The 20,270-nt window shown below is 35.6% G+C and overlaps 1 protein-coding gene and 1 pseudogene across 3 annotated transcripts in view; one reads left to right on the forward strand and one right to left on the reverse strand.

The window, feature by feature from the left end:
* The window catches only part of PLA2G4A (phospholipase A2 group IVA), a 117,991-nt gene that overhangs the window by 27,135 nt on the left and 70,586 nt on the right, over positions 1-20,270 (reverse strand). For all 3 annotated transcript variants that reach the window (XM_039881225.1, XM_039881226.1, XM_039881227.1), the window contains 5 exons: positions 14,933-15,069; positions 7,799-8,021; positions 6,935-7,049; positions 807-944; positions 632-724 (listed from right to left, as the gene is read on the reverse strand). In XM_039881225.1, coding sequence (XP_039737159.1) covers positions 632-724; positions 807-944; positions 6,935-7,049; positions 7,799-8,021; positions 14,933-15,069 — 706 coding nt within the window. The remainder of the gene's footprint in view (positions 1-631; positions 725-806; positions 945-6,934; positions 7,050-7,798; positions 8,022-14,932; positions 15,070-20,270) is intronic.
* Positions 15,780-15,898, forward strand: LOC120617867 (uncharacterized; annotated as a pseudogene).

Below are 20,270 nucleotides of genomic sequence, written 5' to 3' on the forward strand. Positions count from 1 at the left end.
TCCCCCTAAGTCTGACACCCAGAACAAGTAAATAATCTGCCAAACTGCTGGCCTCAAAAGGGAGGTCTCACAACAAAGAATATTCTCAAGACTATTTAATATAAACATTCTTCTTTTCCTTGGCCTTCAGCCATTGTTTTCCCCACCTTCAAATGTGTTATTTCAGTTCTATTTTCTTCCTGCCTTAGGAGGAAAAAATAACAAACCCTAGGTTTATCTGGATTATTCAACAGAGAAGGAACACAGAGAAGCAAGACCCATCACATGCGGTACCGTGTGGTACTTTTATTCTTTTTCCTTTTTTTCTTCCTGAAATCTTCACATAAGTTAGAGAAGAGTTAGTTATTTTCACAAAATTAGAGTCGAGAACACTATACCAGAATAATAATGTTCATTAAAATAAATGAAGTCAGAGTATTTAGCATTAGTTACTCTTAAGACAATGCGGCTCTGTAGTTAAGAAGTAATGTACATACTGTTCTTAGGAGACATTTAGGTTGATTCAACCAAATTATTGATACCTTTAGAACATTCCATTTTTATGATTATTTACTTTTCTCAACATATATCTGTTAATGAAATTTATCAAGGTAGCATAATTACGATCAAAGTAAGCATGTTTTTATAATACCTAATTCTTCCTCCATGGTGGAACCTTTATTTTGTGAACTGGAAACTCCCAAGACTCTGTTGAACAATATAGAAAAGGCGCTGCCCCAGACACCTAAAATAAAGCGAAACCAGAGAACAACTTAGAATGCACCAAGATTCAAAACAGACATACTAGTAGTATTTTGATCACTTACCCATTAAGAAATGCAAGGGGTTTTCTTCGTATTTCTTCACAACTTTTCCCATAAAAAATTTGCTTCCAAATAAGTCAGGAGCCATAAAAGTACCATATTTAGCCATGCCAATCTCATATGGACTAAATTCAACCCAATCTGAAAGCATCCAAATAAAAAAAAAAAATTCAATCCACTAATAGGAAAATACTACAGACATGTGCACAGACAGTTAAAGATCACTTCAACAATGCCATGATTATTCTCATTCATTTATTTTAAAAGTTTTTTTTTAAATAACCACATGCCTATTATGTAGAAGGCATTATATAGAAGTTGAAATTGGGGAAAAAAGCTTATAGATGAATAAGATGAGAACACAAAAGCATTCCTTCTAATTTGCACAAATCGAATACTTTTTTGCATTTAAAAATTCACATATCTTTTACAAATTTATCTTAACTCTAAAAAAATGGAAAACTAAAAACTGTCCTCTCAGATTTAAAATCCATAAAGGAGATAGATTTAAACTCTTCTTGGTAATGCAGACGAACTACTAAAATGGGAGACAGTGTTTCTAACATTTGCCTTTTCTTCACCTTTCCTCAACTTTGCTTATTAACCATTCTTCCAACTCACGAGATTATAATACCAAGTTTTAATGCTGAATATCTTAAGAAATACATAATAATAAGGTCAATAGAGTATACTTTCTAACAGCAGAAGCTCTGAAGCCAGAGCCCTGGGTTCAAATCCCATTCTGCTGCTTACCAACTGTGCAACCTTGGGTAGACTACTTGTGTTCCCTGTGTCTTAGTTCCTTAATCTGTAAAATGTGAATAAAATCAGTAGTTTGTAGAACTGTCATGAGGATATAATGAATTAAGAAATGTAAAGAGTTTACAAGAGGACACAACACATTTTAATCACTGAATAAATGGTAGTCACTATGATATTTCTTGTATGTCTCTGGCTAGAATATGTCTAATAATTATTTGAATCTTGATGTATTTAAAAGAATTCCAGGTTTCTGACTCCCACTTTCTACACTTGCCTCTCTCAGTCTTCCTCTTCATGGTAAATGGTACTACTTTTCATACATACCACTATTCATACTTTAGAATTATCATTGAGGATTCTCTTTCCCTTATATTTCACATGCAAATATCAAGTTCTATAGGCTCTATTATCACGTATGGTTAGAAACTTATTCCTTTGTCCACCATGACAAGCTCTCAAATTCTCTCCCATGGATCTTCACCATAGCCTCCTGAAATATCTCTTCCCTCTTCCCCTACTGTCTTTCTGATACTCTGTAGCTGGAAAATAGTTTTGAAAGTTCAAGTCATAGCATACAATGCCAGCTGAAAGCTTTCCAATGACTTCCCATTACATTGAAAATAAAAACATAACTGACAAGGCTTCGTGATGGTCTGGCTTATGCTCCCTGCTGGACCACACACTCTAACCAATCTCCCATCATGTTTGTCTTGCTTATTTCACTTCGGCCACACAAGCCTTCTTAATGTTCCTCATAGAGACCAAGCTCATTCCCACCTTGGTGCCTTCATGCTTCCTATTCCTTTCTGCAATTATAAAGCTTCTTTTTCTTAACCTTTAGTTCGAGGTCTTTGTTGCCCATCCCCCATTGGATACTATTACAACCCAACCCTGTATAACCAATAACCCTCTGCCCTCCTTCATTTTTTGTTTGTCTGTTTTTTTCCTTTCTGAAATTATAACTTGTTTACATGCTTTACCCAACAATCCCAAATTCAAATAACTCCAAATCCAAAAATTTTTTTTCCTGTTAATTTGGTGGTAAAAACTGACCTGAACTCATTTAGCAGAAAAACCAGTCTTAAAATGATATGAAGCTTAATCTTTATTTATCACACTCAATCTGAATATTGATACATTTTACTGGAGAAATCACTCTATTTGATTATAAGACTCCAGTAAGAGTATTATGCAATATACAATTTTTTTTAAATTTTAAATGTAAAATATTCTGAATTTTAAAACATCTGTTTCCAAAGTTTGGAAAAGAAATTATGGATATATATTTACTATTTACTCAGTGGTAGATCAGAACATTCTACTTTCATGAAAAGGGCGATAAAATCACAATTGCGATGAGGACACATTTATTTATAATTCATTTCAAATCAAAGCCAATGGCATATATACCCTTCATCAGAAAGTTCTGTATTTTATAGTTAGTGAGACGTGACTCGCAATAAATTAGAGGCTGTTAGGAAAATTTCTATATCACTAAGAGTAATTTCTTATTACTGAATTTCACACCCTTCTCTTGGGTACTGAAGCATAATCTCCTGGTTCCTACTTCCCTCGCCATCTTCTTATTAATGCTGTGGCTTGTGCACACAGTAATTATAGACATTCTCAAGAGGTAAGATTTGCTGTCTAATCCTTACTAAAGAACTGACCATAGTAGTATTTGTCTATTATTCTCTTACTGTTAACTTGTACATTTCGAGTCTGAACCTCTCTCTTGCACCTCTGTCTACCTATTTCCAACTTTCTGCTGCGCTTGGATCTGCCTTCATCACATCCCACTACACTTGCCTGGAAAGGAATTCGTCGCTTCTCCTCTCAGTCTAGTTTACCTGTTTCTATAAACTATAGTATCACATCCTCCCTAAAAACCAAATATCTTTTAACTGAAACCACTCACAGCAAATCATCAGCACATCTCACTAGTAACATTTAGATTTTTCATATCTATCTTCTCCTCCTTTTCCTTATCAGTATCTCCCTAGTTCTAAGCCCTTATTACAAAAACAGAGTGATATCACTGTTTTCAATTTCTTTTCTTTCCAATCTACCCATATGAATCACCAAAATGCTTTTTTCAAAAACATTACTTAAATCATTGTATTGCCCTACCCAAAAGCATTAACTATTTCCTATTATCATCATAATCTAATAAAAACATTTGTCTGGAGTTCAAATCTTTCTGTAGCTTGACATTAACAGTTTTGCCAAGTATATCACCTACTCTTCACCAGTTCATTCCAAGGCTAGTGTTTTGTTACTGCTCCCCACAGCATTCTTTTGGCTTCCCTTCTGAGCATTTTCTCATACTGTTTTATGCAAAGGTAACTTTTCATCTCCAGATCTTTGCAAGTTCAGCTTGAAAGCATGTTCCATCACCCTCATGAAGTCTTTTTATGACTATACTGAATATCTTTGATATCTTCCACTTATGTCACTTCTACACATTTAAACAGACAATAATATTCTACATGTATGGCTCATTAATTTTTTTATACTCCATCTTTTGTCTCGTTAATAAGATTGTCACTTTCTTGAAGAAAAGTACTATAGTTTTACTCTTTTAGTGTCTGTCAAAGAACTTAACATGATGTAGAGTCAATGAGTTGTGCTCAGTAAATGCAACTTATTGACCAATGGAAATTTTTAAATAAAAGTTTTAAGCTCTGTCAACAATGTAGTGAAGTGGAGGAGTCAAAAATATTTAACAGTTCAAACGACTAATGTTTATTTGTTGAAAATCTTCACAAGGGGAAATGTTTAAAATTATTCTAAGAGGGAAGAAAAACATTCTCCGATATTGTTGAAGAAAAGTTGATAAAACTTCTGTAAGCTAGTATGGTTCTTTGATTTTTAAAAATATAATTCAGATATTTCAACTTTTTCTCCTCGAATATCCATTTTTTAATTGAATATCCATTTTTAATCAAAGCAAATTTCAAAGGCATAAAGTGTAGATGTCTCCACTCTTTTTTTTCCCTCAATAACTCAAGCTACTTGAACTCTCATAACATGCAACTCTGAATGTCTTATCGGAGTACAAGATCCACATAACTAATGTTTGATGGCTTCGTCCAATTCTGTGGAAAGAAATAGCTTGAACCTCATTATCACAGAAGCTTCATTAATGGTTTACTGCTCATCTCAGCAACAATATCACAGTTAGGCAGATGGCCCAAATCAGACATATCTAGGCCTAAGATTACTAACTGACTGTAAAACAGCCTTTTCTCACTCTGGATGATTCCAAAATATTCGCTCGCTGAAATATTATTTATTCTTTAATTATTTTAGTCAGGTTTTCTCTAAAGAATGACTACCAACTAAAAGTTCAGAATGAAAAAGGCAACTGTGAAAATGCCATAACAATCATAACGATAGTAATAAAACTATTATATTTTTGTCTTTTTATCATAGTCAGTCTTATGCATATCTCATGGAATTGTCTTAATAGCTTTGTAAGATAAATCTGATTAATTAATATTAATATCTTTTTCTTTAATAATGAAGAAAATAAGAATCAGAGAGATTAAATGACCTGCCTAAGGTATTTCAGCTTAGAAGTAAGTCGAGGCTTCCAAATGAGTGTGGTGCTTGTTTGACCATATCATAATGTTTCTGGGGTAAAATATGGCTTATTTGGTTATGTACAGAATTGACCAGCATGCTAATGGTATTTATCAGCCAATTTCCAAACATTCCAAGACAATAGCCATAGGAAAGCAAAAAAATGACTCAAATGAACAAAAACCAGTTGCACAACGGCACAAACTTTCCTTATGTCGTGAAATCTCAGCTTTCCTATGACTGCCATGACAGTCAGTGTGGTTCCTTTTGCTGCTGAGCACAGCCCAGGTTTCCTAGACTCCTGCTGCATTCCTCACCCCCACCCAGTGATTAAATTTGCCTTTCATATACAGATCCTATTCATCCTTAAGATTCAGATCTCTGGCTTTTCTTATACATACTCTAACTTGCTAAGATTTCCTGAAACTTAAACTGGGCTTTATCTCATTTCCTTATCACGACACTATGAGGAGAGTCTCATCCTTCATTAACAGATGAGGAAACTGAGGTCAAAAGGTGTTATGGTTCCTTGGCAAGGGACCAGTGTGTCGTAATATTCCATTCTTTCTTGAGCCTTAACTTCTTTAATCATTATTGTAAATTTTCCAAACAGATTACCAGGTCTTAGAGAATGATGTACTGTCTTGGGGGAGGGGAGTTCACGCTTAGCCCTGACCTGCTACATTCAAATGGTCAGTAATCAAAGAAGCTAATGTTTTTATGGATAGTACGAAGAATTTTTGAGACCAGTTTTCAGCTCTGTTACTTACTACTATGTGGCAATATGCAAATCATTTATTCTTTCTGAGGTTTTGTTTTTCTCTTTTGTGAAGCTGAGTTAAAAAATCTCTCCCTCCCTGGGTTGTAGTAAAAATTGAATAAGACAATAAATATAAGTGCTTTTTGAACTATAAGCATGATAAACATTTTAGTCAATATAACTTATAAACATTTTTTGAATAAATAAATTCCAGGTACACTGCATTTTATAAACAATTTGAAATTTTTGCCTGAGAGTAATCAGTTGAGGAAAAAAAGGAGACTTGGTAAAACTACAAAAGGATTATGGATCTACATTTATTAATTACATGACACTCATAATGATTTTTTAAGCTCATGGTGTAACTGATGTCATTGAGATACTTTCCCTAAAAATACAAGGGACCTTTCCAGCCAAAGTCAGAAATGCTGCCACACTGCAGAGTAGAATAGGTAGAAGTCCCCAGAAGTATGTCACATACTTTTAGGGCACAGAACGAGAAGCAAAGCTGCAGAAGAAACAAGTGTTTACATCTGAGATTTAACAAAATGAGGCATTTATTCACCAGCTGCCACAGTATAGACTAGTACCTTTTAGGTGCTGAATTATAAAAATTAGAATAGTGCTTTGAATGATAAATGTATATCATATTATCCAATTTAATAACAATGTAAGTGGCAAGCAAAAGAATATGTATTTCCTGAAAGTGCTAGGCATACTGTTTTGTTGAAAATCTTTGAAAATAAGTAATTAAAATTGAGTTGTTGATTATGTCTATGATTTATTTTTTATAATTTATTTTTTATTTCACTAATATCAATGAAGTTATATTAGTAATTAGTTTCATGGGGTACTCTCTACAACCAGAAAACAATCTAGCTTAATATCCTCTTGTATTTTCAAATGTTTTTATGTTACAGAAAATACATTAAAATAAGCAACTGAAATTGCTTCCTTAAAAAAAATCATTAGAAACCACAGGTCAAAGGTTCCAGGAAATGTTTTGAAAGAAGGAATTACATACCTGCGAACATCAGTTCTGAAACATCGGGTTTGACATGCAGACAGGTGAAAAGAGGTAACGGGCATTGTGCAGTATTGACTTTTTCCTTCAAACTACTCAAGGTAATGTTCATTCTCTGTCCACAGAAGAAACAAAGAAATGGCTTTAAATATACAAAATGAAAAGTATTCAAAATCTTACTTCCCATCAAGATACTTAATTCTTTAAATAATAAAACTAAGTCTCATTACTTCAGAAATCCATGGTCCTGAATAAACAGCGAGAAGTAAGCTCTTTGAAAGTAATTGTCTTCATTCTAAAAACAATTCATATCTTTAGAGACTGTGTCTACATTTGAAGTGGAGAACAATTTGGCGGCTATGAAGCCCAGAAAGAATTTAGCCCTAGATTTCCTGGCACAGACTCTATCTCCCTGTGTTATCTTCAGATGAAATGTCACACTACGGTCTTATGTCAAATAAATTTGTTCCATGTGATTCACTATGTTTTCTGACTCTCTCCAGGCAATCTCTATTTTTCCTCTACCATTAAAATGTTATTTTTATTCTCCTTCTTATCTATAAAAATTGCCATTTGGGAGAATGAGGAGTTAAGAGTTAAAATGTCTATTTTTCCAAAGAAAAGGAATATAAAAGTACTTCCCTACACATTAAAACTGATACACAGTTAGAATGAATTAGTGAGCATTAGTTTGAAATGTAGAAGACTTATGTCTGGCAGGGACTATGTGCTCAATACATATTGTTGATGGGATAAGTTGAGTTAAGTGACTTTTACAAAACATCATACTTTGTTTTATTTAAAACATTATAATATACATAATCTACTTGTAGCAAAAGGATGGTAGATTGAGCTATAGCTTACATTGTGAATTAGTGTTTCTCCTATTAACATCCCAAAGATATCAGTAAAAGTGACAGGTTGTCCAGACCTTTTCTTCTTCCATAAAGACTCAACATATCTTTTAACTTTCTGTGGTGTGAGAAGTAAAAGGGGGTTATAGCTAACATTTTTCATTAGCTCTTCATTAATCTCCTCTGGCCCTTTCTCTGGAAAATCAGGGTGAGAATATAAGGTTGACATGTACCTGTAAAGAAAACAAAAGATAATTCGTAAAGATAAAGGGTATTACATAGTCTGCAAAGGAAGTAGGCACTCTCTGTCTTCAGAAAAATAAAGAATGATAGAAAGAGTTGGTTAACTTATTTATCTGATTGATGATATTAACCCATTTAAAGAAAGAATGCATTAGTTAGAAAGTAGTTGGTCTACAATGGAAGCAAAGTGAAGGAGAGGTTTCAGAGGCAAAACTGAAATTCCCATGCATGGTCCAGAAGGGAGGATGTCTACCATCTAGTCTCCAGGATGGGGTATCACTATCAGACTATAAGAGACTGATAAAACATGTGAGCCATGTAAATAAGTTGACTCGTCTGGGTATAATACTAGTCAAGCAATCAGACAATTTGACTTTCGATGATGATTTTCAACAGGTAGAAAAAGTGCTGTATGAATTGTTGTGAATACCTAATGCCGACAAATGTGGTTTTTAATTGTCCACTGGCCAATTAGACAAAATCCCAAACCTTGCCAGCTGTAGATCTCAAAATTTCTGAGTATACAAATCTGATGGTGAAATCCTGGAGAGGAATAGGTCTTTAAGGTAAATGCTTTCTTACGAATATTCTTGGCCATTAGCCATTTGGCCACTTCCAGTGATACTAGAAATTACCTTGTGCCTTGGTACTTGATATTTGAATGATAAACATTAAGTTACCACCCTCCTTTCTATGAACCAATACTCCTAGAACTATAGCTCTTATAGTGAATATTCATTATTAATTTACTTATTTGTCTCCCTTAATAAGTTAAGAGAGTTAATAAGCTGTGGCCTCCTACGGGAAAACTTTGTTCATCTGTTTTAGCTTCAATGACTAGTAAACACATGGTATATGGCAAGCACAGTTTTTTGAACTGTTGAACTGAGATCAAAATAATGAAAGAAACAAATACTCCATCATTTCATCCAATCAAAGAGAAAAGAGCACATATTTTAATCTCTTGTTTTCTTGACATTCGAATCAAGATGACTGCCATAATGGCTTAACTTTTCTTCATGGAGAGGAAAAAGCTAACTCTTGTTGGGTCTCTGCTATGTTCTAGGCCTGTATTGGTTAATTGCTCATAAGCTGTTGTCTTGAAGACTTGCAAGAGCTTTCAATTCTTTTATTTTAAGATGAGCAAAGAGAGAATTGCACAATTAAAATAATAGGTTCACAGTTCCCCAATTAATAACAGAAGAACTAGAATTTAAAATTTGTCCTCTTCTCTGATAGGCTTTACTTTTTTTTTAATCTTTTAAATAAGATTACAGTTCTTAGAGACTAAACTATTTACTCTTCACATTAAATTAGAATTTCTTGTTGGATTTGGAGTTCTTTGGAAACAAATTGAGAATAATTATAAGTTAACACATGGAGAGTGATGATAGACCTAAAATGGAATACATGCTCTGCAAAAAAAAAAATTTAAAATTCTTTAAAGATCTTTATTATACATAGTGGATTCCTAACATTTCCACAAGCATGTGATAAAGATAAATCAAATGCACTTATTCTAAAGTCAAGCTTGGTATAATCACCAAATATCTATAAACAATACATCTTATATTGCTTGAGAGATACAGAGTCCATCTATTCCAAGTTCTATCACATGATTCACTCAAATCAACAAAGATCTTATTTTTCTGGACTGCATCATATATTTCAATAAAGCCACATGGTGGTATAAAGATATTGGTTTATATTTAAGGACATAATAAAAACAGGAAAATAAATCATTCCTCTGAGCTTCTAACTGGTCAATTCTGGAACTGTTTAGGATATGCTTCATTCTTTATGAGGACACTAAGGAGTTCTTTACTGATCTTATTATCAAGAATAATTTCTACCTATATGGGCCATTGGCTTTCCCTTAATTTATTATATACTTGTACATAGTTTAGATTTTGCCTTGAATTCTAGAATGCCTAACCCAAGCCTGTGTCTCATGTCTCCCAAAGCTATATCGGTTATAGCATGAATTTTTAATCTAATTTCCATTTCTATTTATTTTCATCTTTTTTCACTTCTATCTTTATTGTATGTGATCCAGTTCTATTTTATAACAAGACATACTAAATCTTTTCCTTAATGAAGCAGGGTAAAAATAAGGCAAAGAATCAAATAAACACTTAATGTCAACAGAAATCAATTTAGTCACAAAATGATTTTTTTTTTCGAAAACGTAGGTGAAAAGGAAATGATATGATCATTTTGCTATTGTAAGCTGTCATTTCTAACTAACTGTTCAGCAGGATGATGTAATTACTCAACTCTCATTTATATTATTTAAGACTTCCCTTCTATGTTTACTAAGTCTTTAAATGAGTCAACTTATAATTTTATCAAGTACCGTGGATTGCCTCCAGCAAGATCTGAAGGCTCTTCTCTTCCTCTCCTCCCAATGTTAGCCACTGGATCTAGATTAAGAAAATCCTTCCACTGGATTGGGGGACTGCTCAAAAGGTAGATTCTGTGCCACAGTTTCAAAAGTAGAACTTTTTAAGAGGTCAAAATGTATATGGATGTCAGCCCAATTCTCTCTTTTTGTTCCAGGTGGCAAGTCATTTCTGCTTCCAAAGGTTGAAGTAAACTCATTTACTCAGGCAGTCTCTCTCGCCCCTTTCTGTCTCTCTTTCCCTCTCATGAAGCAGTCAGCCTGAGAAAACAAGCCCTAAGAGAGACAGTAAGACCTAAATACACTCAACCATTGACAGTGGTCTGGTATTCCTGTTTGTTCAACTTTATGAACCCATATTCCTTAGAATCCACGAGTGTGAGTTGGACAGATTTTTCATGATGTCACTGTAGTGACATCCAAGACTTGGGGTTTGGCTTTGATGACAACTAAAGATAGAACAGTTGGTCAGTTTTCCTTAAATAATTTTCTTTACTTTCTTTGTTTCCTTGGTTGCTCCAAAGCAAGATTCTGTTATTACTGGCTTCTGTGGACACTACCATCTACAGCACAGAAACATCACCCCAATTTGCAACTCTAGAGTTAAACCTTAATTTTCACCTCTTTCCAATAAATGACTCCCAACTGAACCAATTAAATTTCAAAATCTAAGTATTTTAGACATAACAGGGCTTCTGTAAACAATAAAATAGTTAATTATTAAATAGTTAATAAAGGGTCTTCCATTGATCTATAAATCTGAAAATATCTGCCTCTCATTTTTCAACAAGTTTATATGATGGGACATCTCATTCTCTCCATATGAATGCATTTTAGGTTAAGTGTGAAAATTTTAAAGTTAAACCATGTCAGAGAACAAGAAATTCGCAGTTCAGTCTCTGTTTCCATATCACATAGTCAATGTTTTAAAATATCAGTGTCTGAGCCCCAAGGACTTGCCAAATCAGAATCTTCAGGGGCAAACATTTAGAATTTCTGTGCTTTAATGTGCCAGAAGTGATTCTCATTTGCAACTAAAATTTGAAATGACTTGAGAAGACTTTCAACATTTGCGAAGCAGATATCCTGAAACTCTACAGAAATCCTTATATTAATTGTTCTGTAAAATGTAGTTACTTACACAAGTCTTCATTTAGCCATTAAAAATTTAATAAATGGGAGAGATTCATTAGTGACTAAGACAAGAATAGTCCCCATTTCAAACAATGTATTTTCTCCCACATAGCTCTTGATCTTTTGCCTGTCACCACTCATGTGACAATTTCTGTTAAAATTAAAATTTTCTTTTACAATATTCCAGGAATTCTTCAGACTATTAAGCTGAAAGTTCTCATTCTTGAATTCCATTTTAGTCAGTTTAATGAATTGGGCTCATAGGCAGAGCTGCTCCCACTTCTCTTTAGAAGGTAATTGACACACAAACATGGCATTCAATATCCAATAGCCTCTCATGATACTACAAATGAATAGCTGGACAGAGGAAGAGAACTGAGCTGAGCGAGAGAACATGGAATTACGATCATGAGTCTCCTAGTTCACTCATGTCAGTTCCCCTGGTTAGCTAATACATATATTTAATGTATAACAAGTATCATCCAAAAATAATTTTAGAAATAATTATCACAAAGGTGGTAGCAGTTACAAGGGAAGCTTTTGTCCTACATAAAATTCCCTTTTGCGATTGTAAAAAGCTTTTTGGGAGGTCCAGGGCTTCTCCAGATAGTTCCGCATTACCTCATTTGTGCCACGTAATGGTCATGTATCAGCGCAATATAAAACTTACACAACACAGAGTGTAATTTGTTTTTTCCAAACTCCTTCCTTTGAACTTTTTACCTTCTCACCCATACTTTTCAAGAGAGAATTGTCAACATGAATCATCCCGACCACCGTTTCTTCCATCTTAGGAAGCATCTCTTCTTTCCATGTATCTTGTCCTGTCCTGTCTTTGCCTGAATCTTTTTCTAATTATGATCCATCCATTTCTTTATCTTCCATCTATCCCTCTACACTATTTCCTTCACCTCAGGTGTCTATAAAAATACTCAAGTCCCTTAAATTCTGAAAACAAAACAAAATCCCTTCCCTGGTCCTCTATCGCCCTTCTTGAAATAATAGACAGCTCTGCTAGCTCTATATTCTCCCACCATCCTTCCTCTTGCCTTCTATTCACTTCTCATTTATAATTTCATGGTCAATAGTGCCCTATATTTACTACATCTGGGGATTCTTGCTAAAATCTCTAAAGATCTCCAAACCTAGTTCTAAGCTAAGCTTCTCACAGATTTTTACTCTATTAAATAAAATATCTACTACTTCTTCAAGCACTCTTCACTCATGACTCCTGGAATGCATCTTGTATTGGACTCTTTTTTGGTGGCTACTTTGCATTACCTCTTAAGGTTATCTTTCCTTTTCGGGGTCCATTAATTTTTGGAATGTGCTCAAGTTTCAATTTTTAATTTAATTTTTAATGTTCTAGAGGAATTAAATTATTAGTCATAATAACTGAAGTGGTAGAAGTTGGTGAGATTAACAAGTGAGGACACATGGAGGAGAGAGCAATCAGAGGATGTAATAAAAACAAAAAGGCATGGTAGAAGGGGCTAGAAAGAGGGAAAGAAGAACAAGTCAATGTGTGAAATGCCTCAATCCCCAGCCTCATCCTCCCTGAATCCCCCAAAAAGTCAAGCAGAGTAAGAACTTTCTTTCAAATTATATTTGGAACTTAGGTACTTTCTGCATGAAAATCGATTGTAAGGAGTTTAGGAATGAGTAGCTTTTAAGGAAATGAAATAAATAAAAGAAGTCTAATCTTTGAGGAAATTAGACATTGAAGGATAGAGCAGAAGTTAATGCACATGTGAATGTGTACCCTACAATATTTAAATGATTGTCCTGTAACATTAAAAATTCTCTTAATCATATTTTGCAGGACTTGTTTTCAGAACCCTAAGAGGAGGGTGTTAAGAGTTGCCCTAAATTTAGAATTAAAACAATGACTACAGCTCAAACACACACTATTTCTTATACCCTCAATCAGCACTCCAGGCCTGGTCTGTGTTTATTAGGTGAATTTAAGAAAGTAAGCTTCTTGTAATGTATTAGTCAGTGATGGACCACAGAGATCTAACGAAAAGTGAATACAGAGAAAGAAAACCACCCTAAGAATAACAACAAATGCTTGAGTAGGCGAATTAATCTAAGGGTCCAAGCATCACATTACTCATTAAACAGGCAGGTGCCTGCTCTTTCCTTCAAGGAAAAGAATACTGATGGGCTACACCCTTCTTTCAAAAGAGATAAATCATTTTGAGGGTATATATACCAAGAAAGTGGCAGCTAGGGTTCTAGGCTTTGCTTTTAGCTAAAGAATTTGGTTCAAAATATTTAAGAAACTATAGGTTCTTTAAATGTGAACCTCTATGTAGAATAAAGAGCTGTCCAAGAAAAGGTTATGGTTTAGTTGAAAGAATTTTAGGATAGGGGCTCAAAATCCTGAGTTCATGTGCTGGCTCTGCTAGTTATCTTGGATAAATCACTTAGCTTCTGAGTCTAGTTTTCTTCAGTTAAAAAATGAAAAAAGCTAATATCCATTTCACAGGATCAGAAGGCACAGATGCTTTAAAATGCTAGATATATATATAATACAATATTATGAAAGATGAGCTTTACCATGGCTGAGTGACTAAAAAAGCCTTGCAAGTCAAAGTCAGACATTTTATCATAAGGTGATGCTCTTATTTGAGACATCTAAGCAAGGACTAATATTTGATGTTCGATGTGCTTATATAAGGTAGGCAAACCAAAAAATGTGTAGTATCTTCTTCAAAAATGTTTTATAAATCTATTTGTGAAAAGGCAAATCTACAGTGTACGAATGTTGTACATACAGATGTTTTTATTCTCTATCCAAGTTCCGCTGACCTTAAATACACTTACAGGATTAATTTCATAATTAGTTAGATATAAATCAGCAAAATTTATTGCATTTCTGAATTCAAAAGCTGTTTTCCTTCCTCTGTGTACCTAGGTATCTTGCATTCATTCTATTTGCCCTAAAGAAGAATATGAATACCTAATGAATCATGAGACTTAGGCATGACCACTGAAAGATTACAAATCAGCAAATTATAGGAAGATTAAAATAATTATGGGTGGAGTATGTTATTCCACTTTTGTGACACTTATACAGAATTATTTCAGTTAATCTACTTCTTTTTAATTTTATGTTTAACTACATTTTAAGTTACAAACAGACTTAAAGGGAGTAAATTTATAGCAAGGGTCATCATTAGGTATAAATTTGCCTTAAATAACCCGTGTAAGAAGCCAATTATTGCATCAAGCTGGAACATTTCAGTAATTTGAAGTTAATGTTCAGTTTTCTAAATCCCCCCGTTTCCTGCTCTAATGTTTCAAGTAGATAAATGCTAAACATTTAGAATAATAAAACTAAGATTTAAAATATATACTGACCATGTGGAACCAGAAAGACCAGCAACATAGGTAGTGCAATCCAAAATTCCTGATTCATACAGTGCCTTCATCACGCCAGAGAATCCTACCATGGCTCGAAACCCCCCACCTGAGCCCAGTATGGCGACCACAGGTACCTGGAATGATGAAACACAGAGATCGTTTGCAAAGTAAAATTATAAAACACATTTCCTTTTAGTTTCAATTTTTATGTTGTATGTTCCACATTTGGTAATAAAGAATTACATTCACAAATACTTTGACATTGTCTAATAATTTTTAAAAAGAAGAAAATAATGTTTCATATAAGAAAATCAAGAATTAATGTCTATTGGAAAGCAGGTGTTATTAAAATAACCAACTAGTCCTATTCGATAATAATTACAACAATAATCTTCTATATTTGTTCAATGCTTTGCATTTTAGGCTTGCGTTTAGGTGTACTTTATTTTACTCGATCCTTTCAAAAGTCCTATAAGGTAAGCAAAAATTTCCATTTTGCAGATGGAAAGTCTGAAATATTATTTGCATATGACCTAGTAGCTGGTAATCTGTAAAGTAAATACCTTTCCTCCTTGGGCTAGAATTCATTATGGTTTTGCAGTAATTCTTAGAGAGGACTTTCAGGTAAGATTTTTGAAGTCAGATATTTTGGGTTGCTATCAGGTAAAAGAAAATGTCATGTATTTGTACATAAAAATTGAATAATCAAATAATTGAATGATTGTTAAGAATATAATTACCACCTTCATTTATTACACATGAATTAATCTGTTTTTAATGTATCATAACATTTAATTTTCACAGCTGTATGAGATAAATATTGCCTTCATTTAGAAAAAAAAGTGTCTAAGGCCATGCTACCCTGAACAAGCCTGATTCCATCTGATCTCGAAAGCTAAGCAGGGTTGGGCCTGGTTAGTAATTGGATGGGAGACCACCTAGGAAGACCAGGTGCTGTAGACATAAAAAATAAAAAAATAAGAGATTGTAAACTGACGAGGTCCTTGCAATCTGTGAGGTCAAATAAGGGTTGCCTCACATTAAAAAAAAAAGAAAAAGAAAAAAGTAATTAAAACACAAGATAATTTTGCCATTGTTGCAAAGCTAGAAAGAGGTATACTGTGGATTCAAAGCTGGGTCCATCCAACTCCAAAGTATTTATTTAATTCACCACACTCCACTCTGTCTCTGAAAGCTTTCTCTTCAACTAACAACCCTCAAAGGAGACCACTATTATTTCCACTTTTCAGATGAGATATTCAGTGCACACAGAGCACCTTGTCCACATACCGAAAGCTAATAAGTAGCAGGACCAGGATGACACCATAATTCATGCTCTTTACCTTTTCTCATTGTTCAGAAAGAAAGGAGTAATCTTTATTGAGAGAAACCATTTGATATTCAGCTAAATGGTGTTTCAGATTCATGTATCACTTCAGATAATATTGGTACAGATTTATGCAATAAACGAAGGCTAAATTTGAATGTTTTAATAGTCTTGGTAATTCTGATATAACTGTCAAAAAATAACTGGTGAGTTATAAGGTGCAGCTGTTAGTCTTGGCTCTAAATCTAAAAGAAGCAAACAAATAAGTGTTGTTCAGGGTTTTTAGGTTATATTTAGATCTAATAGCACCAGGATTTGTGTATAAATGTAATCAATGACTATTTCTCATACTTCTCTCATGTGATTACAGGAAATGAATTTGCATTTACCAAAAAACTTCTGGTTTCGATTACTTATTTTGATACATGGACTTACTAATATTATTATAGGATATATGTATGCCTATGTATACATGTATATGTATGTGTGTGTGTGACTAGATATATATATATAGGTTACATATATATATATATAGAGAGGAGAGAGAGAGAGAGAGAGAGAGAGAGAGAGAGAGAGTAGAGAGAGAGAGAAGAGGAGAGAGAGGAGAGAGACTGATTTATTATAAGGAACTGGTTCATGTGATTATGAAGACTGCCAAGTCCAAACCTGCAGTTCAGATCAGCAGACTACAGACCCAGGAGAGTCAATAACGCAGTTCTAATTCAACGGCTAGCAGGCAGAGGCCCAGGAGAGCCAACGGTGCAGATGACATCTGAAGGCAGTCTGCTGGGGAATTCCTTCTTGTTTGAGAGGTTGGTCATTTTGTTCTATTTAAGCCTTCTACTGTTTGGATGAGGCCCACCCACATTATAGATAGAGATCTGCTTACTCAAATTTCATGTTTATCTCATCAAAAAACATCCTCCAAGTTGATATATAAAGTTAATCATCATAAGTCTACCCCTTCTCATCTTGGCACCCATGTATATCTCCTTAATCCATACTTAATCTCCAAATAAGTCTCCAAGTATAACAAGGTCATACTTTGGCCAACGTGAAACAACTCTCTTGTGTACAACTGGAAATGCACTAATCCTTTCCTTAGAAGAGGATACGAAGTTCTTGAATGATATTTGTTCTTCTCCTTAAAAACTTATAACTTAAATATTAATCTGTTTTTGTGCTTCTACGTGTGCACACTCATATGTACATACATATGAAACATACAAAAACATATTCATAACTAAGGAAGAAATACTCATGGCAATTACAGTTTTCATTTCTGTAACTGGTCGCCTGGTCATAGCTGGTATGCGTAACTACATTCTCCCACTATGCATTCTATATTCTCTTTGCCTTCAACAAGCACCTCAGCTGACCATGGTTCTTTACCTGGTGAGTGACCCAATCTTCATTCCTGAAAGGTCTGGGCCATTAGAAGTCCTTCCTTGATTGTGCTCTTGTAGCTTTCCATTGACCTTACTCAGAAGGCATGATAATATTAAGGGACTAGGGGTACCTTGTATTCCAGAAATTCTCTTCCTTATCTCTATTGTGGAAAAATGATACAATTTTCCTTTGGTAGTCAGGGTCGATTGCCCCGGCCAGCATGCTATCACCCTTCTTTGCCTGTTGACTCAGAGGCATGAGGAGCCCAAAGTGGCAAGGTGGCAGTCTTAACTTCCAGTTCAACAGAATAATTGTTCCACTCCTAATGGAAGCATTCTTCCCTTTGGAACTCAGACCTCTAAGCCAGCAGAGTATACAGTCATGTGGACAAGAGGCAAACTTTTTGCTAGTGGGTCCCTGGGGTAACAGTGAGTGCTGCCAATGCCACCTCCACTCCTTGATTCCTGGACCTATAAATCCTAGGGATTAATAGCACCACTATTAAATGCTGATTCAGAGCATGTACATCCGACTGCAGAACCTGGCCCAGACCTTGCAAGGTACTGTCACCTAGCTGGCGCTATAATTGGGTCTTCAAAAGGCTATTCCATGGTTCCATCAAACCAGCTGCTTCAGGATGGTGGAGAACATAGCAAGACTGGTAAAGTCCATCACATGGAACCATTGCCATACTTTATTTGCTTACTCAAATTCGAATGATGTTTATTCTCTGAGTAAGCAGAAGCAATGCTGTGTGGAATATTGTGACAGTGGATAAGGCATTTTATATGTCCACAGATGATAGTTTTGGCAGAAGCTTTAAATGCAGAGAAGGCAAATTCGTATCCAGAATAAATATCTATTCAGGTAAAAAAAAAACAAGAACAACAACAACAACAACAACAAAAACCCTGACCCTTCCATGGTGGAATTGGTCCAATGTAGTCCATCTGCCACCGGGTAGCTGGCTGACCACACCAGGGAATGGTGCCATGTTGGGGACTCAGTGTTAGCTTCTGCTGCTGGCAGATTGAGCACTCAACAGCAGCTATAGCCAGGTCGGCCTTGGCGAATGGAAGTCCCTGTTGCTGAGTTCAGACATAACCTCCAACTCTGCCACGATGGCCACTTTTTCCATGACTGTACTGGGCAATGACCACAGCAGCTGGTGAAAGGAACTTACTGGCATCCACAAAATGGGTCATCCTATCCACTTGATTATTAAAAGTTTTTTCTGCTGAGGCCACCCTTTGGTGGGCATTGTCATAGAACACAAATTATTCATATTTTTCACCCATTCAGAGTGGCTTCTCTTCATCACCAATTTTCTAATCGTGTTCCCTCAACATCCCTAACCATACAGCCAAACCGGTGGCCATGAATCTGTATATAATTGCACATCTGGCCGTTTCTCCATTCAAGCAAAATGAAAAACCAGGTGTACTCCTTGAACTTCTGCTCCCGGTAAGAGTTCTCTTCACCACTGCCTTTCAGGGATGCCCCAGAAAGAGCTGCAATCTTGCAGCTGTCTGCTTTCAGGTAGTGCTTGAATGTTGTGTAGAACCATCTGTAAACAAGGCCCACGTGTTCTTTTCTCTGTCAGTTGGTCACAGGGATCTCTCCCATGGGGTTATAAGTGTGGGCTGGAAGAAAGAAGGCAGTGTAAAGGGGCTGGGCATCATGGGCATTTGGGCCACTCCCTCAGGTAACTGACTTGACTCTTCAGGGCCTGTTCAGCCCAATCTCATATAGTGTATCACTTCCATTTGATGATGACATACACCTGTGCACGCTCAACTTTATGGTTTGGTGGGTCAAATAATACCCAGTTCATGATGGTCGGCTCAGATCACATGATCACTTGGTCTCCTATGGTTAAGTGTTCAGTCTCTACTCACGCCCAGTAGCAGGCCAGAAGCTGTTTTTCAAAAGGAGAGCAGTTATCCACAGAGGATGGCAAGCCTTGCATCAAATCCTACGGGCCTATGCTGTAATTCACCTGTAAGAGCCTACCAAAGGCTGCATACAGCATCCCTATCTGCCACTGACACTTCAAGCACCAATGGATCTGAATGGTCATATGATCCAAGTGGCAGAACACCTTGTACAATAAGTATACCTGTTGCAGAGCCTTCTCTTGCTCTGGGCCCCATTCAAAACCAGCAGCCTTTTGGGTCACTTGGCAAATGGTCCAAAGCAGTACACTCAAATAAGGAATATGCTACCTCCAAAATCCCAGTGGACCACCAGGCATTGTGCCTATGATTTTTTAGTCAGAGGAGTGGACAGATGCAACACCCTTTCATTCCTCTTAGTAGGGATCTCCTGACATACTCCACACCACCAGATGCCTAGAAATTTCACTAAGGTAAAAGGCCCCTGAGTTTTTACTGGATTTACTTCCCACTGTAATTTCATTCCACAGGTCAGGGAACCAATGTAGGGATTCTGCCAGCTGCTGAGTATGTCTTTCCCAATTGTTCATTCTGGAACTGGGAAAATACTGGGTTCAGGGACTCACTGGGCCTACTGTGAGCAGGTCTTGAGCTAAACCACATTTATCATCTGACCCCTTGAGCTAAACCACATTTATTATCTGCTCCTACTTTGACTTGTGGA

Source organism: Pteropus medius, unplaced genomic scaffold (assembly GCF_902729225.1).
Source record: "Pteropus medius unplaced genomic scaffold, Ma_sr-lr_union100, whole genome shotgun sequence".
Taxonomy (NCBI): Eukaryota; Metazoa; Chordata; class Mammalia; order Chiroptera; family Pteropodidae; genus Pteropus; species Pteropus medius.